Raw genomic sequence first — 25668 nt, forward strand, 5'->3', positions numbered from 1 at the left:
CGCTGCCCGCCCCGTGGCCGCGCTGAGCGGGGCAGCTCGGGACGCAAACCGTGCCCGCAGCGCTGCCTGCGCAGACCCCGCGTGCAAAGGGAACACGTCTTCCCGTGTCCAGCTGCAGTGGCACCGTCACAGCCAGGATCCATCGGGTCAGACGTGCACATGGGTCTAGTGCCAGAGACGGGGAGAGAGGAGCAGGCAAAGCGCAGACTGAGTAACCGTCTGTTGGAGCTCGCGTTAGGGGCCAAGAGACAGGAAGGCAGGGGCCGGGCAGAAATGGGGACACACGTTTCTAAATTGGTACTACAGACTAAGTTGTGGTGCTTCTTCCAGCACCTGCTTTTGGGCCTTGCCCATTCAGTAATACTCCTGCCAGCTCCCATGAGGCCCCATGGTTACCCAGCTAAATGTGTATTACACTTTTTATAGCTACAACAATCTTGAACAGGAGCAGAAACAGAAAGCATCTCAAATGCAAGCAGCCTTCAGAGTGTCATTTAAGCAAAAAAACCCCTGCTGCCTCAGAATTGTCCAGATGCCTGTAGTTCACCTGCTGCAGCAGAACACATCTTGTCTCCTGAAGAGACAAATCGTGCCCTTGCATCTTCCCAGCCTCCTACCACAGGTCACCATAAAGATACTACAGCTGTATATGACCCATGGCTTTTGCATTATTCTGCCTACAGGGCAGATAAAAAAAACAGTACAAGAGCTCAGCAGCAGTTTGGCTCAAACGGCAAAGCACAAATGTTTCCCGGTTTCCTTTCATATTACTATTTCAAAATACAGAGCAGTGTTTCTGAGGAGCACACCACCGCTCTCTGCAAGTTGCCTCTTTCCATAGTTCCCTCGTAGCCCAAGTACCACTCGGCACAAACACCAGTAACTGACCTTCTGCTCTCCCAAGGCCACTCAGACCCTTCTTCTATGTTTTCTTGGATCTATTTACACCTGTCCCACAATTACCTTCTCTCAGGTGAACAGTGTTTCTCACCAGGTGATTTAAGTTGCATCTACCTGGAAGGTGTTGGTTTTTTCTTCCCCCCACCAAAGTGCTCCATTTGGATAGGCATCCACCGTTTGTCTACTATCAACCCAGTGCCAAATGCATATGTTTTGCCATCTTTTGGATCACTATAGAGGCAACCACAGTAAACAGGAGAAGCGCAACATTAACAGTGGAAGCTACTGGGACATGCATCACTTTGTGCTGTAACCCTTGGCTTGTACAATAGCACACATTTTTGAGCCTGAGATAGCCTCAGACGCACTCATATAGACTAGGATTTCTAGGTCTACCTCCTTCATGCTTGGCTAGTGAACACATGGTTAGTGTATCACAGTAGACGGTCAGTACTACAGTCCAGGACCACTTCTGTATCCCGGTCACGCTGTCACTCAAGAACCTCTGAGATGTGACCTCCCTCCTTTCCTCTGCTCATCAAGTGCCCCAGTAAAAGGACACTGTTCTGGTCAGTGTGGCATTTTAAGCCTGCTGCCATGTCCCTGATTGTTGTGAATACTGTGCAGGGCTCAGCAGACCACAGCCATCCAAGGGCCCTGTCTGCATGGGTGGTGCTGCTGACGTCTTATTACCTCATCCTGCTGCTCGGTGCACGACTAACGTCACCTTTGCAGGGCAGGGTGAAATCACTTGGCTCCCCGAGCGTGGCAGGAGCAGCTAAGCAGGCCTGAGCACTACAGACCGAAGCAAAGGCGGCATTCTGTAACTCTGCCTTCTCCGTACCTTCCGCCACCAGGGCACCCAGCTCATTCAGCAGCAGGCTCACATTTTCCCTAGTCTTCCTTTTGCTGCTGATGTGATAGTGTAACAATAACAGAAACAGCTCTTTCAGCAGTTCCGCGGCCAATGATACTGACAGAAACGAGTGTGCAGAACTGAGATGTGTTGTAAAAGGGCCCTGGAGAGACAGGCAAGTTTCCCCTCCTCCCTTAAGCAGCCTGGGGCCAGTTACCACGGAGCAGTTTCTGAAGTGCTACAGCTGCAAGATGAAACTGCAGAGGGCTGTGATACAGACCATCAGCGATGCTTCTGCGCAGTGCGCATCCGCGCAGGCATCAGCACGATGCAGGCGGGCCGCGCGGGGCGGGGCCGGCGGGGCCGGCGGGGCGGGGTGGCGGGGCGGGGCGGGGCGGGGTGGCGGGGCGGGGCCGGCGGGGCGGCGCGGGGCGGGGCCGGGCGGGGCCGGCGGGGCGGGGCGGGGCGGCGCGGGGCGGTGCGGGGCGGGGCCGGCGGTGCGGGGCGGGGCAGGGCGGCGCGGGGCGGGGCCGGCGGGGCGGCGCGGGGCGGTGCGGGGCGGGGCCGGCGGGGCGGGGCGGCGGGGCGGGGCCGGCGGGGCGGCGCGGGGCGGGGTGGCGGGGCGGGGCCGGCGGGGCGGTGCGGCGCGGGGCGGGGTGGCGGGGCGGGGCCGGCGGCGCGGGGCGGCGCGCTTGGCTCGATGCGCTGCTGCCTCGTGCAGGGCGCGCAGGGGCCCGCAGCGCAGCGGGAGGATGCGCAGCATGCTGAGCCTGCCTCACACGACTGACCACGGAACATGACAAGGAAAATGGAAAACAAGGAGAGAAGGAACAAGAAAACCTGACAGAGCAGAGCCCAGGAAGCCCCTGAGCTAGGGGTATATTAAAGGAGTAATAACAACATGAGCAAAGCTAAGCCCTGTAGGTTCAAAATCAACATAACAGAAACCATGGCTGTTCCGAATAATAAAACCAGGGATGCGGTTGCATCAAAAAATTCTCCCAGCACTCACCTATGAAGGAAAGAGCTTTTCTGCATTACAGTGTTCCCTCTTGTTCAGGGAGCTGTGGCGTTGGCTAAAGCCTTGGGTAAGAGGGAAGAAAGTTTATTGGTATCACAGCAACAACATATTATTACCACAAAGGTTCTCTCCGTATAAGATCGTCTGGAGCCAAGCAGCACTGGGTTAGTAGCACTACGCCTACATAAGATGTAGGTCTTCACATTCAGTATCTGTATTACTGTAACTTAAGGCAATTATCCTAAACAAAATAGAGGTAGAAAGATGTCAGAGGGAAACATATTCGTAGTTACGGGGCAAATACCAGTTTAGTAGTTGGCTTTATTAGCTAAGAGAAATTGCTCAAACTTTGTGCTACTGACCTGTTAACGGCAGCAGACCAGGTCCAAGACAGAATATAAAGTTGCGGGAACATCCAAGTAGGACAACATTTCTGAAATATCTGCATAGTTCTAAAAGTTACTCAATGTTTCAGTGCTTGGAAAACACTGGGAGAGATGCTGATTCGGTAGAAAGCCCTGGTAGCAAGAGTTTGTCTGGAATTAAATGCGTTTGAAGACTTTTCATTCATAGACTCCACCTGGAAAGGCAAAATCTTTCTGAAACCTGAGTTGCGTTTGGTCTCTTGAACACACAGTTCTGCGATGATTATACAAGAATTGTTTTTAATTAGACCCCATGGGCAGGGCTGAGACCTTCTATAATTAACAAATGATTACAGCTGGATTTAAGAGCCGAAGATGTTAGTAGGAAAAATAACACCACCTATGTTGTTTGGAAAGGGTAGGAAACTTTAATGTAACAAACATGCTTGCTATGCATTACACTTCTAAGGTTCCATGTACGTCCAAACTCTCAAGTCATGTGAAAATACCAGGGAAAATAATTTAAAGTTCTGTACTCTTTATAAGGTCACTGTTAAAAAAAAATGTGCACATCTACATAAGCTAAAGGGTAATTGTCAAGGTACAGATGATTTTTCTGCCATTATAAGGGAGTTTGACCTAGGATGTAAAAAAAAACCAACCAACCCACCACAAACCAAAATACCACATCAAGTTTGAGACATTAACAGGATAAGTAGCAATAGGTCCATGGAAATATATGCCTATTTCTAACAGTTTTCAGTTGTATGCAGCAGAGCTTACGCAAAGTGGACTTTGTTTCTCATCTGAATTTTAACACTTTGCTTGTAGCACAGTATAGAAAAGGCCCTACACTCTGCAAGGCAACATCAAGCCCTTAGTTTGTCTGCATCCCGTCGGCAGGGCTGTCAGAGCGACAGGAGACCCACTGCTTCACGTAGCTCCGTGGAAATTCGCCCCCCTCCTGCTCCTGTGGGATGGACCCACAGTTGCTCTGACTGCTTTGCTCAAATTCAGAGTCTACTGGACTCCCACAGTCTGAGTCCACAAAGCCACTGTCAATAGTGTCCAAGTCTACGCAGATCATCGGGTAACTGTCACCAGGCCTTGCAATGTGCGGGAAGAAGTCATAGGAGCCTTCACTGTAGGAAACACTTTCACCATCAGGAGAAGGGAGGGAACCTGGGTTTTCCAAATCCCACTCATCAGGCTGCAAGCAAAGTGCTTCTAGGATGCTGCCTATCCCTCCTTCCAAAGCCTTTTCTACTTGCTGGTGGGCTGGGACACTTGTACTCCTTGGGTGGTCAGTGGACACAGAGCCTGAAGCAAGTATTTTGTCCTGTGTGCTCAGGCCAGCCAGATGCAAGTTACTGGGTATCTTTGTGTCTTCGTCATCAACGTTAACCTTGGGGTAACCAGTTTCTCCAGCACTATCGTCCTTGCTGGTACGCTCATGTCCCTTGTACACACGGTCACAGTTGCACTGACAGTCACAAGGAGTAAACTCATCAGCCACAGTCACAGTATCAATGGACAAATGCCCATACGACTGGTCTGGAGTCCCAGCGCTGCTGTTCACACCGGCCAGCAGGGACTGGCTGTCCTGGCCTGGGGCAGTCAGGCAGGACATGCAGGGCTTGCAGGGCGGATCTTTCCTCAGCTCACGCAGCTCCTCCCGTGAGGTGCTGTTAGATGGATGTGTGGTGTAAACTTCTAGGACTTCTGGAAGGACTATCCCCCAGTCAAAGAAATCAAGGGTCATTTTCATATGGGATGCACCAACCCACTTCTGCATAAGAGGACATACAGGGAGAGACAGAGGTTAATACAATCAGGTTTGAGGTTCCGCAGAAATGACCAGAGTTCTTATGCTTTCAGAGGCAAAGTCAAACCCTAAAAACCATTGACTTCTTCAAAATAGCAGGGTATGAGATGCCATTATTACCAGACACATGCAGCTGCCGCAGAACTGACGCAAGTAATTGAAGTCATTAGCTCTGAGAAGCTTGCATGGCTTTGCGGTTTTCTCTATGGTGCAGAGAATGTCACTGCCTATAGCAGCATTCCTTTGTGCATCAGCCAGAGGTCCTGACCCAAGCCACCACGTCTTCCCACCTGCATCCTGGACGCTGCTTCTCTCAGGTAGGATGGTCATCTTCTCCCCTTGTGTGCTGCCCCTGCTTCCCCCACACACAGCCCTGCTTTGTCACCTCCCTGGGAAGGGGTCAGGCTTCTCCCGATCTCCTGTACGCAACCATGCCCAGACCAGCCTGCTCTCTCCCAGTGACAAGAAGGAAGCAGGGGTAGGCAATGGATGGGACCTCAGAGAGCTGCAGCAACCACCTGTTGTGGACAACCCCTGCTCACAATTAGGGAGTGCCACACATTGAATCTTGCCCTTCTGGATCACCATTAGTACTACATTCTGCCCTGTGCCATGCGTTATCTCTAGATCACAAGCCGCTTGCATTCAGTCATATCTGCAAGTAAAGGCACCTCTGGGTTTCTCTGATCTAAGAACAAAGTAAAATTTTCTGTCCTTTTTGAAGAAGTCACTGAATCAGACAGGTCACGGCAAACTTTAGGCACGTGCCACTAATGAATGCCAGTAAGTCCTAAAGGATTCTGCAGTCCAGTGGCTGGGTGCATCACAAACTCCAGACTTGGTTCTGCTCCCTGTCTGACACCTGCCTAATGGCTGAGCCGTGTCAAGGCTCTTTAAGTGCACCACTTTCTACCGTGTACGAAATAGGTAACAACGCTGAGCTTCATAAACACTGTGAAGGCTTCCGAGAGTCTGCATGGGAGCTCGGTGTTGCCGCAGCTGTCAGACTGCCTTAACTGTATCAGCCCCTTGTCCCAAACTGCGCTCCATGTAGCTAGACATGAGAATAGTATTTGGGAAGAGAACAGCTTGACACATCTTATTACCCTGGGACACAGAGCATGGAAAAATCTTCATGACAGCACCAAGCATATTTTAATTTATTTTTAACCAAGCTAAAGCTGTAATGGACAGAAAAGCATCTAAGGTGCAAAAGGCTATTCGAAGAAACAGCAGGAAAGCCCTTTCTTAGAACTGAGCAGGCAGAATATTTCCTATTTGCTGTTGACATTTCTTTGCAAATTCTCACCCAACATGAATCCAAGGCCCCATGTACACACAAGAGTAAGCAATGTTCCTCTGCTTTCCCTTCTCTTTTTCTGCCTTAACTTTTCCTCTAACATTTGCACTACTTCCTATCCAATCCAGGACTGTTGTCTGCAGAGCATTACTATTGTAGGTTGCTGATCATTATTCACAGACATAACCTAACCACTTGCTTTGATGCAGGCAGAGTGCAGTTGAATGAGCCCTAACATCAATTGGTTTCTTGGTAGCCAAAAGTGACAAGTCTGTTCTCATGTTAGTGAGGTCACCACATCCTCTTGTAACCCCTTGCCTGGGCATCTTGTCCTGTGGCTGTGTGGGCAACTGCTGCTTTAATCTGCAAATTTATTAAGAAGTAACTCAGCTTCGGCAACTGAGGCTCATTCCCTTCCCAGCAGCACTGAACAGCCTAACCAGAAACTAGGAAGAACGTGGTTCACACAGCACCCCACGGCTTCACCCCGCAAGGAGCACGGCGCTCGGCACACGGCGCTCGGCACACAGGGAGCTTTCACTTCCATGTGAGCACCAGGAATTCCCACGCTGGGTCCCACCTGGTCCTGGTTCCTTTCCCTGAGAGCAAGCAGGGCCACCTGCCTCTCGGGAGGATGCCCGCAGCCCTCTGGTGCAGACAGGGGAAGCTGTAACAGGGCTGAAAGAGGAAGGCAGGAAGGAAGCGAGACGGTCACTGCAGGCTTCAGCTTGAGTGGCACCCATCCAAGAGTGCTTGCTAATCTAATTGCAGACAGCCATGCAGCAGTGGGAAAGGACATGAAGATCATTAGGGCCCAGCTGGTGTCCCTCTCCCAGAGAGTCTAAGAAAAGGCAGAAAACACAAAGCAGACACTGAAGTGTCTCTGATCAGTGCTACGGTAACAACAAGAACTTGTTCAGAAAGAGGTAGCGATGGCTGCACTCACATGCCACAACTCTTACAGTTTGATAATGGCATAGTGAGTTATTTCACAGCTTAATACAACCATTATTTATGGATGCTCAATGTTCTTTTACTTTTGCGCTCTGAGAACTCCAGGAAACAGCAGCCTTCACAAGCCATTTTGTCACATGAACAACTGAGGCTGGTGTTAAACAAGACAAGAATCTGGGAGGGCTATGCAGTTACTCAAAGACACTTCCTTCCCTTGTACTATCACACAGCAGTTCTTTGCCCACAAAGCTCTAGCCATCCTACCAGGACGATGTGCAGAGGTATTGCCTCTGTGAGTGACTCCTCAGGGAGAGCTACAAGGCTTAACGCTGGGCTCATGTCACTGCAGAGGCTGCAGTGGGAGATCCGGCTCTACAATGAAGTCTGCTCCATGGCCTTGATGGCAACATTGCACTGGAGCTTTGGAAAAATCTCAGTTACTGTCCCAGTATATCTTTATCTGCTCCCTTCAGGTTCCCAGGCTTCAGAGATCACATACGAGCTCAGCTCATCCACTGAGGCAGCACCTACAGGGAATAAGCTGCATAATTGTGACATAAAGGCCTTTGTGGCACAGAATAGACACTGGAGAGCTCTGATCCTTATATCTGGAGCTGTTTGGCATTCTCTTAAGACAGATTTCCCCTCCCTCTGCCCTAATGAGAATCCCTTGCCCAGGATAGCATGATGGGCTTTGTCATGTGCTCCACTTGTTTCTGTAGCCCATTTATACCTTGAAATCTCCATTATGCACCTGGTAAAGAGGTTTGAAAAAGGCAGCAGGGTCTGGGATGCAAGCCATCTTCTTCCACAAGCTGGAAGAGAAAAAAGAGAAAGGCTTTGGAGTACAGCACACATTACAGGCACAAAGTAAGGCATCTCCAGATCCAGTTCAAGCAATGGAAATCACCTGCCCAGCCTCACTGGCCTCACAAGTTGGCAAGGGGCCGAGGATCCAAGGATACCTTGTGCTGTCAGAGCCACAATGGCCTTTCTCGTGAGCCTCAGGACTTGTGCACACAATGTTGGCACTAAGGAAAGAGGTTCCAATTTTTTCCTTTCTGAACAGCACCAAGTGCTGGAAATGCGTTTTCCCCTGGCTGGGCTGGCTTGTGGTCTGCACCTGCGGGCCAGAACTCTGCCCTGGGTGCTGTGTCTGTGGCCGGGGGCTGTGCCAGCCCTGTGCTGCCCCAGCCCAGCTCCCTCCTCTGTGGCGCTGTGTGCCACATCCCTCTGCAAGGGGACACGACCCTCCAAAGAGTAGAGGGGCTCCCAGCTAGCACTGAGTGGCCTGTGTCAGCTTTGGAAAGGGGCAAGCCAGCCCTGGCTACAGCTCCCATCTGGCAATGGCAGAACACAGACAAGGACCAGGAGAGCAGCCCGGGACGTTGGGTGGCCCCTGCTCAGTCCCCATGTGCCATTGTCACGTCCCAACCAGCTGAATGGCAGCAGAGCCGTAGAGAAAAGCAAGGCGCTCTTGGCAGTACACCCGCTGGAGACCATACTTTGCTGGCCCTCACAGGCCCATGGCATGTCCGTGCATGGATATACAAGATGCAAAGAAGTCTGCAGGCAAATGCCCCATCTTTAGGAAAACACAATAGAAGCATTTACTCCAGCTTCCCAAAGCATTCTTACCTCTTCTGTTTGGCCAGAAAAGTTGTGATTGAAGCAGTGATTGCCACGACAACACCAAACAGCAGCAGCCATCCCATGCCTGCTGTCTGTGTCGCTGCTGGAGAAAGAGACAGGGTCATTCAGACTCCTTGCATTTCTACCGTGGTCAATAAGCAAGAGACAGTGAAGAGACACTCTCAGTTTCTACCCCAGACTTTCTCTTAGGGACACTGAGGCTGTCACCTGGGGTCTAGCACTCCAGACTTGAGGTCTGAGTGAGGATGCTCAGAGAAGACTGCATCAATGAAAGGAGCAACACATCAGCTGCCCCATGGCCTGGCTGCACCACCAAGAGCCAACATGCTTGGGGCAGGACAGCTCCCAGCTACCAAGGCTCCTCCTGGTTTAGGGACACCTCCACAGGTGATCCACGAAGTGAAAAGAGAGTGCAGCTGGCCAGAGACATGTGAAGAAAAGGTGTTGACTAGATGAGTGCTTGTTGGCTGCTCTCCAGCTGTGATGGAGAGGAGCACCTTTGAGACCCAGGACTCAGACAACCCTTAGCAAATGGAGCCTGCTGCCACAGCACCACGCAATACTTCAGTTCAAGCTGCAGATCAGCGAGAGCAGGGAAGCTCAGCACATGCTGCTGACATTGACCACAGTCATCCTGCCCTGCTCTATTTGAACAAAGATTCCCTATTTTTGTAGCCTGTGTTCCACCATGACAAGCACCAGTGTACTTCTGAGCATAAGGTACTGTGCACACCCTGTGGAGCAGAAGTGGTGGCTACCAAATGAAACAGCCATGCCCAGCATCAGACATCAGAGTCTGGACACAGGACTTGGCTGAGAGGAGAAGGGACCCTGCACTCAGGGCTAAGGGGTTGCTAAGCCTCAGTCGAGGGGCATCTCTGCCCATTTCCCCGATTTCTGAAAGCTGCAAGCAGGACCCTGGACATTTGGAAAGGAAGCTGGAGGCTGCACTCCTGCTGCAGCACCCAAAGCTACTGCCAGTGCCACCAGCCCCTCCTCTCACGGCCATGCTTTCAGGTGGGCTTTTGGGCACAGTGATAAGGTCAGTACAGACAGCACGGACCAGCCCAGGCCTGGGGTGCAGGTAATCAGTAAGCAAGCCAAACATGCCTGTCTTCACTAGACTATTTAGAACTTGTTCTAGTTAACTAGGTTTGATTAGTGTTCTGGAAGCATTCTGACATTGGACCAACTGGAAGGGCAAGGAGAGCTGGTAGTACACACCGGGAGGGCTGGTTTTCAGCATCAGCGGAGGACTCCATTCACTCCAAAATCCACGGTAGCCTGTGTCTTCTCGGGGTCTGGCCCTCGCTTGGAACTCGTACTCGGTGTTTGGCTGGAGTTCCCATGGCAGGATCACCAGTGTCCGTTTATCTTCATGGACAGCTTTTGTCTTTTGAGTCTGTGAATGATTAAACACCAAACACTCAGGACTGGAGTGACTGCTCCCACCTCACCCTGCTGCACCGTGAGGAGCCCAGCAAAGCAACCTCCTCTGCTTTCGTGTTGTTTTGCAGGGCCATGCTCTGGCTGCTCAGTAGCTGCAGGGCGCCCTGGGGGATCCTCCCATGCAGAAGCATATGAACCACCAGCCTTCCCCACAGGATCTAGTACTTCTCAAACAGCTTCTGCTTCTTGATTCTTTTTTTGGTTTTGCCAGTTTTCAGTCCAGGCAAGCAAATGCACCTTTTATAAACCATGAAAAACCTTCTTCCACACCAGCACTTGTGCCCTGGTTGTGCTGGCCTCCTGTTTGCTGGCACATCCCACTTGATGGTAAACTGACATCTCACTTACCTCCCAGGTGTCAGTCCTCCTTTTATATCGCAGCTCATATTCCAGCTCCTCATTCAAAAAGTAGAAAGGCGAGTTCTGGTAGATGGTTTCCCAAGAAATATTGTACCCGTCTGAGAAGACAGCGGTCAGATTGAATGGAGGCTGTGGTTTGACTGGAAGACAAGATGTTGTTACCCTTCACAACATGACTGCAGACCAGAGGTGGCCCAGCATGGTGTCAGCAATGCAGAGCGAGGAGAGAGCAAAACTGCCCTGGCGCGGCTGCCCCCCATCCCCAGCACAACGCCCACAGCATTCCTGCCTTCAGGCTGGTCAGTCCTGAGCCAGGAACCTCACAGCTCCGCAGCACCGTGAAGACAGACCCACATTGCCCTGAACATGCCTTCTGCCTGTCTCGGAATCTCCTCATCACTAAGGAGCAGTAGAAGACAGCACAAAGGGATAATACCTCTTGGAAGATGGAAAGAGTAGAGCACCTTGTTCTTCTCATGACATAGGAGGACTTCATGGGGTCATGATCACTTGCACCACTAGGGAAATACCCCTCAATGTAAAAGACACATTAGGAAAAGCTCAGGCTAGTGGACACTGCATGAACCCGTTACAAATCCCTGTCATAAGTGTCTAGAAGGAAAGCTTTTGTACCCCCTGCAGGCTGTTTTCATCTGTTGGAAAGCAGTAATGCACAGACTCCAGCACCAGTCTGCAGGGTCCGTCACTGAGCTGTGATGCCTCTGGATGGGGATACCTGGAGACATGCAAAGCACCACTATCCAATCTAAGGTCTGTCAGTGGGGGCAACGGGTTTTCCTGAAATGTCATGGCATTTGTCAAAAAAAACCCATGTCTTATCTAAGTTTAATTTCAGAAGAGTCCAAGTAGAAAAATCCTTTTTCATATACCCACATGGTACCTGTCTGCCAGGTTAACCGCCCCTTTTCTTCAGAGTTTGCTGCACAACTTGGAACACACCAGCATTCCACCAAGCCAGCTATGTGATCATACTCAATCTTCCTGTCATGCAGAAGAGACTGCTAGGAATTGCCCCAGAAAGTGTCACCTCCATTGTGTCTGGGACACCTTGTACCACTCACAATAATGTCACGTTGGTTCAGGTGTCCACTGAAAGAGCCTGCTGGGACTCCTGGGAAGACTTCGGTGGCATTTGCAAATAAAGCAATTCCTGCCCTTTAGATTCTACCCAAGAACAAACATTTGCTCAGTCTAGGTACGAGACTGGTCTAAGGTGGAAATTTATCACCTACTGCTTCATGCGGATAAGGAATTTCCCCATGAAAAGGCTGAAGCCAAGCCAGCTCTAAGCTCAGCCTCAAGCACGTTTCTGTAGTTTACAACAGCAAGAATAAGAGCACAGCACCCTGTTTAGATGAGTGCACTCCAAACACAGCCCCTCACCACTGGCTGCAACACTCACTCCTTGCCCAGACTATCCTAGCAGATATGTATAAGCTTAGACAATGTTTATCAAATCCACCTTTTTTGTACTTACTGTTCTCTGCCATATAAAAGCCTTTGGAAATCATGTGCTGCCTATCAGCCGTCTCTGTAACATCCACCTGGACTTTGAAATCTGCCAGGAGTTCAGTCATGTCCACAGTGCACGTGTATTGCGTGTGACTGGTGTTCCTGGACAACTGCAGAAGACTGCAGGCAGCCACGGTATCTTCTGGATCTTCCTCAGGAACCCTAAAACCATCAAAACAAACAAAGTCCTCGTCTACTACTTGCTGTAGTTGGACTAATCTGTCAGTGAACCACCAGGCATAGAAATTAATAAGGAAAAAGAAAAAAGGCAACGTGTTCAAATGAAAATTTATCTTTGAGATTTGACAGATTTCCACCCCCCGCTTCTATTTGCTCAGCTTGGCATCTTTGAGAGAAGCAGGAAAGTGATGCTGAAGTGTTTGTGGAGAGGAAAGGTGCTCACTGGACTGTACCCATTTCCCTGCCGGGGCAGAACAGCAGCCACCCAGGGCCCGAATGTCACGAGCCCTGCAAGCACTCACGAGTGACAGTCACTGTTAACAGCAGCAGGCAAGGTATTCCCAGGGCAGGAGAGAAAACCACACTGAGGAAGCCAGAGTCAGCGTAGCAATCGGCAGCAAGCAGCGCAGTCAGGGGACGCAGAACCAGGGACCCTCTGCCAGGGCGGAAGCCAGCTGATAACTGGAGCGTGCAGGAACAAGTGAAAACCAGCACAGGAGCAATAACAGGAATTCCACCCAAGGAAGAGGACAGAAGGACACCACTGTGCTATGGCCGTGTTAGAAGTTCCAGCTGACTGCACTTTGCTCATCCTGCTGAGACGCACCATGTTGCGGTGAGGTTGTATGAACTGGCACCCAAGTCATTCCTCAGGATGCAGGACAGGGTCCGTACATAGTCCACAAAGCAGGTGAGGTTTTCGCACTGCGTAGCTGTAGGTTTGGAGGGAGAAAACAGAATATCAATGTCCATGATAAAGCAAGCAGAACTTTTTATCAACATACGCAGTCTCAGGGCTGGATCTGAAGGGAACAGGCCACTCTGTGCCAGCCTCCCCAGGAGCCTCCAGTCTGGGAGCACAAGACGTGTTCCACCTCTGTATGGAGGCGAGCCATGCACATAAAGATAAGCGTCAAACAAAAATCTATTGAAATGCAAATGGCATGCCAAAATACCAGGAAATGCCCAAATTGTGACTGAATTTTCAAACTTATCTCTGTCCCCTCTTATATAGTCACTATAGCAGTGACATATTATTTCTGCAAGAGTCTCAGCTTACGTAGCACATAAAAGAGGCATTATTACCCGATCAGAAACAGCAGCATATTCAAACATTTTAATTATATCACTTCCTAAATTGAGTACTGTTCGTTGCTAGTCTAACTTTTGTTTTATGACATCTACATAGCACTTAGCACATTTTTTAAAAGTGTTATTTTAGTAATTCTTTCTTTACCATTCTCTCCACTTACTATTTTCTACAGCTTGGTATCTGCAGCATCAATACTTTTGCCACACTGGTGCCAACAATGCGCAAACAGTGACTATTCATCTGTTACATGTACAGTTATCACCTCTCTTTGATGGGAATAAAATTGTCATTATCTAGGGGAAGATCTCAAGGTTGTTACATCCATCCTTAAATCAAGCATTGATGCTCCCCATCCACCAGAACAGCCCCTGGCCTGATGGGAACACGTTGCTTCACATCCATCAGGAACCAGACCCCGCAGTGCGAGTGCACCTCCCTTGGTCATTCTGGTTAGAGAAGCTGCACTCCCTGCTTCCCATCTGCGCTTTGAACGTGCTTTGTGTCCTGAAGAGCGGTTTGCACAAGGTGAAAGCAGGCCTGTGCGATATGCTCCACAACCACGACACCCGGTTTTACAGTTAGAGAGAATGCCGTGAGCAGAGAACGATGAATGCAGGCCGCGTGTGCACTGATGGACCAGAAACATCTGTTCCCCCTCCGGATCGAACGACAGCCCTCACAAACAAGTTGTCTCCGCATTTACAATGCACAGCGGGCACGTCCAGTGGAGGGTGCAGCCTAATTTTAGGCCAGAGTAAGTTCAAAGGAAGATAAAGTCCAGCTTCTCCCACTGACTTGACTCATCGCAGGCGTTTCTTCCTAGTCACACTCCTCTCCCCACAGGAGCTCTGGGCAGCACTCAGATTTGTGTACAAGACCCCCAGAAGGGTCAGGATGGCAACAGAAGAAATTTGCGGATGCTTGTGGCAGACTGGTCCCAAGGGTGTACACATGCTCTATTAAACTGTTAGTGATTCAAATTATGTGGTTATCACTTTGTTTCATTTTGACTTTTCATTTCACACTGACTTCAAAATTTTGATCTAGAATTTCCATTAAGTTTTAACTTTTCATTTCGAGCCCTCAACAGGCTCTTCCGAGGGCCCTGATACAAGCACTGTTTGTTTCAGAGTCCTGAACAACATAATCTCCCTTAGCCTAACTTTACTCTCCTACAAAAATGGGGTTATAAACCCTTTGCTTTCCTTAAAGAGGGCAGCAAGCATGAATATGCTAATAAGCATTGTTAATTAGCATTTTTCTATGCTATTATGTTAATCAGTCAAATAGACTACTATCCCTAGGTAGCAACAAAATTAAGAAGAGGATAGCTTTTTACTGAGAAGGGAATAATTCAGTATCATAAACCCAGTTATATCCAGGATGAATTGTCCATCCTTGGCAACTTCAGAAACAAAAATCAAATACTTTTAACAGCAAGATCTAGTTGGGTCCAAACTGAATTTAGTACAGAGTAACTCCCTGGCTTGTGTTACACAAGATTCAGACCAGACATCACAATGGTTCTATATGGCAGGAAGCTATGACTATGAATTAATCTTTTCTGCTACTTGAGGTTCGGAGCAGGTCCAATGCTCTGCCTAGAAGCAGCAGGCAAGATGCTAAACTTGCACCTCTGCTCCCTGCAGACGCTGTTGCCGCTGCCGTTTTCTGTCCAGCTGACCTGTTCAGAAAGTCAGCTCTGAGTCAGCTGGAGCTCAGACAGTGGGTTTGAACCAGCAAGAAAGGAGGGTGACTGCACAGGGCAGTCCTGAGCCAAGCAGCTCAGACCAGGAGGGGTTTACTCCTCTGTCCCTGGCCGGCCTGCCAGCAGTGGCCACAAGCTCTGGGGATATCCTGGTCTTGGCCACCAGAACCTGACCTATTGCAAAGGTTTTTTTGAAGGAGTGGAAATCCTACTCTGATGTCAACAGGAGACATTTCAATGCAGGGCAGGCACTACCGCTGCCCTCTCCCACCAGCCCTGCTCCCGGAGGGGTGTGCAGTCCGGCTGAGCTCTGCCCCGCCAGGCACCTTCGTGCCTGCGCTCCGCTGCCCGCAGAGCCTCTTCCATGGCTTGTCATCCCATGGAACGCCCTCCCTGGTGCCCTATATGTGCCTGCTGGCCCGCAACAACCCTGTGCCATGTGCATCTCAGCAGAGCCCGTGTCAGTAGCTGCCAAGATAAATCCTGTGGGGGTACAGCCCAGAAGAGATATCAGGGAACTTACTGCACTGGAATAAAAGGAAGAAGGAAATACTCTGGAGCCACAGTTTGTTCCTCATGTTGGTTCTGACTGGATGTCCTGGGAAAAAAAACAAAAACAGCACACCAACCAATTAAAAGTTCAGCTCAGCCATTTACTCATATGTTGAAAATTGAGGTGGAATTAATCTTGCTTTCATTTAAATGTCTGAAAGTAAAGTTCCTAATTTAAGCAAGTCACATCAGCTCTCCTGGATGTGTCTGCTCCATGGGCTACGGGGGGATGACCCACAGCCCTGCCCACAAGCCAGGGCAGCGGAGCCTCCGCTCTTGTCAGCAGCACGTGCACAGAAAGCAGCAAAGCGACTGCAGCCCCAGCCCATCCATGCAACAGGAAGGCACTTGGGTTAAGTGCTAATCCTTTTTTTCTTCACTGGTTTCCTGCAACTAGAAACAGCTTGGAACTAGGAGAAGTAACAGTGATGTGGCTTAAACATCTGTAGAGTGAATTAGTCAAATAGAGTCTGAATGTCACTGTGGGTCTGTATGAGCAAGGTTTGTGCAAAGTCATTGATTTGGCCTACCCATGGTTAAATATGCATGGAATATCTAGTTAAGGGACTCCAGGAAGGCAGACTAGACCAAAAAAAAAAAAAAAGACAGCTTCCCATGTGGCACAGAAGAGAGTGATGTACAGCACCTAGTTCAGGGTACTGAAGTAATTACTTACTTCACCAAACTGATGCAGCTTAGTGAAGAGAACAGGAACGTCTTCAGAGAAGAGGACAGCAGGATGCTTACAACAATACGAGGAAACAGCATCACATACAAATGACTGCTCAGCTCACAGACTCTGGTCTAAGATCAGGCCCTCAAGCCACATATCAAATTAAGGCTGTGTTGTCACAGTATTTAACATTTACAGAAACACACAGATGTGCATTGAAAGACTTAAAATAAGCTCCCTTCAGAGCACTTGCTGTTGATAACCGATATGGATTTCAGCACTGTTTTCTCAGCCTATTCTGAAATGGGTTAGGCTCCCTGGGGACAGGACTTTGGGGAAGCTACCGGTACTATTTTTGGGACATACTTGTGTCTGCAGCAAGTTGCGAGGATGCACAGACAGCAGGGAGAGCCCACACGCCACGGAACAGAGCAGCACTGTCAGAGACCGGGCACACAGGTGCAGGACCCAGGTCCTGAGGTGCCTGTGCCTCCCCCCACCAGCAAACACCCCGTCGCTCAGCAGAGAGAACATCAGTGAGGCCTCTCCCACTTGGGGAACATTTGTGGTGTTCAAAAATTTCCCAGGTTTACTCAAATAATGAAAGCAAAATAAATTTAGCAGCTACCAAAAAGCCCCTGCAGCCCCACGTGAGCTCAGAGACTTGCTCTCCAGGCACCACAGTGTCCAGATGAGATCAGCAGCCTTGCTCGGGAGGTGCCGCGAACGCCTCCCAGCAGCAGCCCAGCCCCGCGGCGGGAGCAGCGGAGCTGCCGCGGGGCGCGCTGCCGCTCAGCCAGCAGCCCAGCCAGTCTCCCTCACCTGCTGCAGGTGGCAGAACAACAACTCTTTCCCCACACTCTAGCCCATCGTTCCGCTTCATGCATTTCCTTCATAAAACATCTTTCCTTGACCCCTCTGATCCCACTTCTTCAAGATTTCTCTGTATGATAACTACTGTCATTACCACTACTTCTGGTGGTGCAGTCTCCTACTGCTAAGACACAGCCTAGTGCCTGACCTGTGGTTTCTTTGAAGTGCCTTCCCTATTTTCCTTCCTCTGCTCAGGGACTGGTACCATCAATCCAACAGGACAGGAAGCACCAACAGGAAAAAGTCAAAGCAACAAGCCCAAGTCTTATGGAGATGCCTTATGGAGATGTCCAAGGCTGCCCTTACACGCTAGAGAGACGTTAACATACAACACTGTGATATAGAAGGAAGCTTCCTCTTCACCAAGAGCACAGTAGCCAAAATGAGATAGAAAAGCAGTAGGATCTGTTACCACAGGTGGAGCAAGGAAACAATATCTCCTCACTTGGAACTCTATCCAACCTCTTCCCCTTGACAGGGTCCACAGATTAGTACAACGTTTATCTCCCTCACTTCTTACACAGTTCTCATACCTTAGTGTGGTGGGAAGGACTGAGGCCTCTGAGAGCGCCACGGAAAGCGTCAGCGCTCCGTGTCTGACCTCCTGGCTGTGCGTGCAGAAGAGCTGGGGAAGATGCAGCTCTGCAGAAGCATCTTTGCAATCCCTGGCGGCTGGAAGAGCTCGTGGCTTCACAGAGACATGCAGCAGCCCCTGCTCTGAAGCTTCCTCCAGTCAGGCGCCCTGCCAGCCCCAATCCTGGTCTAGGACTAAGACCCCCACTTGTTACACCCTTCCCACCCACTCCCACATGTTAGCACCCTGCTCATGTGTTTATTCACTTGGTGGCAAGAATGGCAGTAGGCAATGAGCAGAGGCAGGAATTTATTCTCTGTCTGGTGTTAGAAAAGTCCATTCTACCACTTAATTTCAATTTCTCTGTCAGTGAAATGCATCCCTGAAACACAGTTATTTCATTCTTATAAGATGTCAAGGATTGTACAGCTGCTAAACACTATTGCTGAAACCCTGTAGTATCCTAGGGAACAGTGATAAAGGTGATTAACCATTCATATAGATGTGCACACGTAAATTATGCTACAAGATTTTAATATACTAGAGAATAAGAAATAGGAACAATACAGACATAGACATTTATAAATATTATTTTTGTTAAGGATCTGGAAATATGGTGCTATAAGCTGCAAAAGATGAATGCAGTCTAAGGTCAGAATTTGAAGTGCCTCCAGGAAATGTACACACTTACAAAACTTCCACAAAAGAAAAGCCTAATTAAGAACTTGGTCTAATTTTTCTTTTAAAATCTGACATTTCCAAGCATGAGAAAATAAATAACTACACTCAAGGAAAAAAAAAAAAGTGGAAGCCTCTCAGTCCACCAGTTATATGCAAAACCCAGCTTTTTTCTTGAAAAAAAAATATCAATGTACACTGTCGTCTAATCCCAAAACTAAAGCAACAGGGAGATAGAAGGATTCTCCAGCTGTCCAGCAGAGGCCAACAGCAATGACAGCAGGGGCACAAGGGCCACGTCAGCTATCAAAAAGACTTACTGTGGAGTCACAGGTAGCAAGCAGTAACAAACTAGGAGCAGGGAAAATTGGTGGAAACATGGACATTACCTTGCCCTGTCCTCTCAGCTGTCCATCCCAGCCCTCTGACACTCCATGGCTGGCCTGGCTACAACGTTCCTGCAGTCGCTGTGTGCACAGCAGCCCCAGGGCAGGTGGAGCCCATCGGCTCTGAGCCAGAGCGCAGCCGGCTTGCGCACCAAAGGCGGCCGCGTGTTGGAATAGTGATGAACGTCACCGCTGTATCGGTATTACTGTGCTGACAGAAGGATGTGGTGAGCAGAGGAGGCAACGAATTCAGGTCCGAACACCCACACAACATTAGCGTATTGCTCTGCTCTCTGACTCTTATGTGAGAAAAAGGTGGGAGAGCACATAAAAACTCACAAACCTTAGACCTAAAGGTCATAGTGGGGCTGGTGGCGTTAGAGCCTTGCAGTGGGGAGACATCAGTGTCAAGGCATTAAATGGTTAAGCCTAACTACAGCATGTGTACTACATCGGAGACAGCCAAGTACCACCGCACTGCAGTTCCACCAGTCCGCAGAGCAGCTGCTGGGACCAGGGCACAGCGCCCGTCCTAGAGCACAGGGACGCGGTCCGGCTTCTGCACGGGGGCTCAGCCCACCCCATCTCACGCCTGCAGCTGTGTCTGGGCTGGGGCTCTGCAGAGTGCAAGGCTGGCACCGAGGAGTGTAGGTCAGCTCACCTCCACAGACCTTAAAAAGGGCTGCAAGAAGCCCAGTGTGTGCTCCTTGTGTCCTTGGGCACGAGGAGCAGCACAATGGACGGGACTGGGCACACAGGCTGGTGTGGTGGCAGGAAGGTGAAGGAGCTGGAGTAACCCAAGGAGATGGCAGCAGTGAAGAGAGCACAAAGCGGCTGGGGCCAGGGCGAGCGGGTCCATGTGCAGCCCCAGACCTGCTGAGCCCCCGGCCCCACCGCCCAGCGAGAGGAGACGCGGAGACCTGGCCCAGCCCAGCCCGCAGCGCCTGCCCAGCCCGCAGCGCCTGCCCAGCCCTCGGGGCTCCGCGGGCAGCTGCAAGGGCAAGTACAGATCTGGGGGAGTCATGGCTGGTCCGTCTAAGTACAATGCATTTTTACAGTTAAGAACAAAACAGATCCCCGACAACTCCTTTCTCCAGAAGAGAGAATTAGTGGCACTTGCAGTTATCAACTTCACAATGTTGGGAAAAACACCCCTCCTCCCCAAACAGTACTACTATTGTATTTTCTTCCTGTCACAATGGAATTAAAACAATACCCTCAGCATCGTCAGAGATACAGGCCTGGTATAACTCTAGGGTAAAAGGCACCTCTACTGACTGATGACATTTAGGAAGAAGATAATCATACATTACGATAAGTAATGAGTAAAAAATGGCAGTAGAACAGCTGAGACATGAGTAACAGTGTTCTACTGGAAGGGAAAGCAATAGAAGAAACCACCTCAAAGCTCAGGAAACAGGGTAAAATATGAATGAGCCAGGCAGAAAGCAGAGGTGTTAGTCAGCAGAGCAGCAGGTTGAAAAACAACACGGCCCGCAGCTGGCAGGCGGTGAGCTGGCACAGGATGCTGCGGGGAGAAGGAGCGCGGTGCTGCCACTGGGAACGCTGGGTGCCACCCACAGACACCCAGCACCCTGCCCTCCTGCCTCTGCAGCTGTCTGCTGGTAGCCACCAACACCGGGCTCAGCCTCCTGCTTTCCCCAACACACATAAAGTGTGAACCTGTTCTCCATGAAGGCTGCAGTAGGAGGACATCACTTGGGCTCCTGCCAGAGGAAAGGGCTTACCTTCACAGAGCTGTGACTCTGTACGTCCTGCTCACACAGAGGCTTGTGTCTTCTCTTAGGAAATCACCAGACACATGCTGGTAAACAGAAACAGGAATGACTGTGCCTGTGAACTCACCCTGACCATCTGGAACAGAAACTTGCAGCTCTGCTCAGGCTCAAACCCACCACTCTCATCTGCACACCATGCAAAACGTGCCCAGAGCATCTCCCCAGATGCCTCGCTATGCTGTACACGTTCAGCCCACGGGAGAGCGCGCTCTGCCCAAGGCAGCCCCCACAGCACCCTACGGAGAGCCCAGACCCCTCTGGTTAGCCCCCAGGCACTGTTCTCCAGATGTTTGTCAGAACCCTGCCCCACAGCTGCGTTCCTGCCACTTCACAGAGCAAGCACCAGCCTTTTCTCGTCTGTTCTGTTGATGTGGCCCATCCTCTCCACGCCCCCCCCAATCACAGCCATTCTCAGACTGGTCCCAGGTCACACCTTCAGTGTTTGTGACTCCAAAGAGCACTGATCCTGCATTAGGGCAGCAAGTCCATCACATGTCCCCACAGCACTCACCTGAGTCAGCAGTGCTGGCAGAACTCCCTGCTCCTTTCCTGCAGGTTGACAGACCCATTTAGCACCAATACCCATCAGCTTGTCCCCAGATCTCTGCTCGCACAGATGCACCAAGACCAGAATGCTGCTGCTGGCACACAGCTATTTATGGCAAGAGCCTCACCTGAGCCTCTTGGAGCTTTGTTTCACCCCAGCTGTCAAGAATCAGCGTTCCCACCCACACTGCCTGGCCACAAGCTTTCACAGCATGTCTCCCACACCTGGGGCTGGGTACAGCAACGGAGTGTGCCTGGGACAGCTTTTGGCAGCTCTAACAGGGTGAAAAGCACAGAGCTATCCTCACCCTCTGCCAGTGGGAGCCCTTTCCAAGCAGGAGCTGCCTCCAGCTGCATGCAGCGCAGAACATCTGCGGAATAGGCAGTCCTAACACAACTGGTGGTTTCTCATGTCACTGGCAGCAATGTACCATGTCTTTAGGAGAAAAGGCAGCATAGGGGTGCAGGATGGACAAACAGGCGGTTATGAGGAACACCTTGCGATCTCTTGGGGCATATTGACAACGTTGGAGACAAACAGGATTTTCACAGAAACAGATTGCTCCAAAGTAACCAATGTTCCCAAAATTTCAAAATATATTTCTACATAGAGAAGCCAAAAGGCTTTTTGAGACTTTCTTGGGGCAGTCCAAGTCCTGTGAAGATGTGGCTTTGCTGTGATGCTGGTAGGAGTTCATTGTAAGGTGGCAGAAGGCAGGAGCTTGTTTTGTTTGAGGCTAAAAAGGCCACAACATGGGCTTATTTGCTCTACTAAAGCACAGAGACTAAAGCGATGAAATCGTGTCACATCAGTGTATCTGCATCCAGATCAGCACTGGTAAACATGTACAGTGCTCAGCGAAAGTTATTCCTACAAGAAATAGGGGCCAGGAGATTCCATGCTCCACAGTGGCTCTGGTTGTGGAGAGAGGCTCTTGCTCGAACAAGGAGGCTGCTGGGGTCTCCTGCTGCTGCTCTGTCACCAGCTCTGCAGAGTCCAGTGTCCACAGTCCTCACCCTGCCACTCTGCATGTGCACAAGCCTAGAAGTGATGTACTAGGACCTGTAGGAAGCTAAACCAACAGTAGATAACATGCAAAATAGCAACAATATGGACAGCAGCTGAATGTGTTGGTCCTTCACCCTGGGGAATACAGTGGAGGTTTTTAAGACAAGTCATGACAACAGCAAAGGTGGCCTGACCAGAAGTGGGAAGAATTCCCAATACCTGTGTGTCTGTTGCAGGGGACCAGTACAGCTCAGAATGAGGCCATGGCATAGGTAGCACATGATAAACTACAGGTCCTACTGCCTTTCCTTGTGGAGGAAACAAGGCCCTTGATGGCTGTTGCCTGCCTCGTGTTGTGGAGGGGCATCCTGCGTGCTTGTGCAGTGCCTCAGCTAGGCAGGGGGAGCAGAGCACCCGTAAAGACCTGCCCTGCGCAACCCCCGAGCCCAGGGCCTGCAGACACGTGCCCTGGCCAGTGACGGCAGCACCGCCCGAGCCTGGCAGAGCGGCTCACAGAGTCACAGAGTGTCAGGGACTGGAAGGGACCTCGGAAGCTCATCCAGTGCAATCCCCCACCAGGGCAGGAACACCCAGATGAGGTTACAGAGGAAGGTGTCCAGGCGGGTTGGAATGTCTGCAGAGAAGGAGACTCCACAGCCTCCCTGGGCAGCCTGGTCTAGTGTTCTGTTACCCGCACTGAGAAGAACTCAAATTTAAGTGGAACCTCTTGTGTTCCAGTTTGCACCCATTACCCCTTGTCTTATCATTGGTTGTCACCGAGAAGAGCCTGGCTCCATCCTCATGACACCCACCCTTTACATATTTATAAACATTAATGAGGTGACCCCTCAGTCTCCTCCGAGCTCCAGAGCCCCAGCTCCTCAGCCTTTCCTCACACGGGAGATGCTCCACTCCCTTCATCACCTTTGCTGCCCTGCGCTGGACTCCCTCCAGCAGTTCCCTGTCCTTCTGGAGCTGAGGGGCCCAGAACTGGACACAATATTCCAGATGCGGTCTCACCAGGGCAGAGCAGAGGGGCAGGAGAACCTCTCTGACCTACTGACCACCCCCCTTCTAATCCCCTCCAGGTCCCATTGCCCTTCCTGGCCACAAGGGCCAGTGCTGGCTCATGGTCACCCTGCTGTCCCCCAGGACCCCCAGGTCCCTTTCCCCTACACTGCTCTCTAATAGGTCATTCCCCAACCTATAGTGGAACTTGGGGTTGTTTCTGCCCAGATGTAAGACTCTACACTTTCTCTTGTTATAGTTCATTAAATTTTTCCCTGCCCAACTCTCCAGCCTGTCCAGGTCTCTGGATGGCAGCACAGCCTCCCAGTGTCAGCCACCCCTCCCAGCTTGGCTCCCCCCAGCCTGCCGGCTGCTCACCATGCCGAGCCACGGCGTCGGAGCCACGGCGTCGGGGCCACGGCGTCGGAGCCACGGCGTCGGGGCCACGGCGTCGGGGCCACGGCGTCGGGGCCACGCGCGGCCGGCGCAGCCCTGGCTTTCACAGCAGCTCTAGAGCGTCAAGAACCGGGGGCTGGTTACAACCCTGAGCCAGGTATGCAAGTTCTGCCCCAGAAGGCAGTCCAGGGCTTTCTTACCCTGTTGTAGTTCTTGTTGCTGTGTGGGTGGCTCACTGCAAGTGAAACTAGCAGTGGTTATGCTGGGGAGAGGCAGCCAATCTCAAACTCTTCAGCTTATGGCAAATTCCCCCATGTCTAAGAGCTGGGGAAACAGCAGCAAGTAGGAAAGTCCCAGTGATATGTTAGTCACCAACTCAGTAACCTTAAAGCAGAGGACAAACACCACACTACTGCGAATGCCTGACTCTGATATGATGGAGCACAGCAGGACCATGGACGCCGCTGCTCCATCGGTGAACCGGGACAGGAGCTCCTCAGGACGCCGGCCACGCTCCATGGACCAGGCAGGTCTAGTGCAGCCACCCCTCTATCGAAACCGGGCTGTGGGTCACAGGCTGATACGCCCATCAACTCTTGCCATTACAATTGCCTCTCTGCATTCAGTATACGGAACTGCAGGTCTCCTGTACAGATGTTCAGAGTTTTATAGAAAGTATTCCGGCCAAGAGCAAAAAAAGAAGAAAACAGCTGCTCCTCCCTCCTGTGCAGCCCAATGTGCCACAGCAGTCAGTTCATCTAGCATTGCAGCTACTTGTTCTTCTCTGTCATCTTGCAGTCTTGCTGCAGGGGCAGAAGGCGGCTGTGTGGAAATTTCATGCTGTAGAAACACGCTGAGGGGCAGGATGGAAGCAGGACAGTGCAAGGGACGAACAGAACAAAGCACCTTTGGCCAAAGTACAGCAGAGATGTAAAGTTCCTCTCAACATCACTTTGGAGCAATCTGCTTTGAAACTGTTACGCAACACTCCTGCAGCTGAAAACCGGACTGGATCATTGGTGTCCTTGCTCTGATGGTCAGCATGTTCACGCTGAGCTGTTGTTTGGCTTCTGACCTCACCGCCGCAGTTTAGCCGGGGCATCGAGGGCTGTGTGCTGCGGCTGCAACGCCTGATGAAAAGCTGGTGGCATGACGTGACTGCTGCAGTCACAGCAGTGCGGTGAAAAAAGAAATTCCGAGTAACGTGCAATCATGATACATCACCGTGGGGGTGCCTGGGACAGACCTTGTACTCAGCAGGCTGCAGGGGGGGTAATGATTTGTGTGTGTGTGTGCACGTGCCTGTGCAGTGCATGGGCACAGCTCCCCTGAGAACTGGTCAAAACCACCTATTCTTTGTGAAAGCAACTGTATGCAAAGTTACACACTTTGGAAGTACCTCTGTCAGAGCTAGAATACAAACTGCACAAACCATGCTCCCTAAGGTGTTTTCTAGAGAAAAGACATGGCTAGGAGAATGCAAACTGTCCTCTCAGTCTCTGTTCACTACGGAGTTTTGTCACAAAATTCCACAGTCAGAGGTAAACATTAGTGATCGGGGTTTTGGAAGTCAAAGCCCCTTCATTTGGTTCTCTCACCCTTTGTTCCTTTGGCCATGTCACTGCTAGAATGCAACACCTAAAAGAACTTGTTTTCTTAGATTAAGTTTGTAGCTCATGATGGATAAGTACTTGGACACCCTTGCACCCTACCTGAACAATGCAGGGTCCCAAAGCAAGACGCAGAAACAAGTTATTTAAAAAGCTGACCTAATCCCTCCTTCACCCTAAATTAACTTGTCCCTGTCTCCAAGAACTTGCTCCTGCTCCACACTAGTCTCACCCTCATCATGTTATTGTTAGTTTTCCACAGGCAATGCCTAACCTTGTGATGGACAGGAATCTGCCAACAGCTGTTCCACACAGCTGCACATTTCCAAGGACCTAACAAGAAGACAAAGAAAAAAAGGCAAAGCTG

General features: G+C 50.6%; 1 protein-coding gene across 1 annotated transcript; it reads right to left on the bottom strand.

Moving 5' to 3' along the window:
• Window positions 1–4019: 4019 nt before the first annotated feature.
• On the bottom strand, window positions 4020–21301 carry IL21R (interleukin 21 receptor). Its single transcript, XM_065645033.1, has 9 exons — window positions 21244–21301; window positions 15721–15795; window positions 13004–13109; window positions 12182–12378; window positions 10672–10823; window positions 10099–10276; window positions 8860–8956; window positions 7955–8036; window positions 4020–4931 (listed from the first exon to the last, which is right to left on the bottom strand). Exons 1-9 carry the CDS (start codon window positions 21299–21301, stop codon window positions 4020–4022), a joined length of 1857 nt encoding a protein of 618 aa, XP_065501105.1.
• Window positions 21302–25668: the final 4367 nt, after the last annotated feature.

This window comes from Caloenas nicobarica, chromosome 14 (genome assembly GCF_036013445.1).
Source record: "Caloenas nicobarica isolate bCalNic1 chromosome 14, bCalNic1.hap1, whole genome shotgun sequence".
Lineage (NCBI taxonomy): Eukaryota > Metazoa > Chordata > Aves > Columbiformes > Columbidae > Caloenas > Caloenas nicobarica.

Coding starts and splice junctions, on each gene's coding strand:
- IL21R (XM_065645033.1), bottom strand. CDS start 21,301: ATGGGTCTGTCAACCTGCAGGAAAGGAGCAGGGAGTTCTGCCAGCACT. Junction 13,110..15,720: donor CTTCCTTTTATTCCAGTGCA/GTAAGTTCCCTG, acceptor CCAAACCTACAG/CTACGCAGTGCGAAAACCTC. Junction 10,824..12,181: donor CTTTTATATGGCAGAGAACA/GTAAGTACAAAA, acceptor CTTGTCTTCCAG/TCAAACCACAGCCTCCATTC.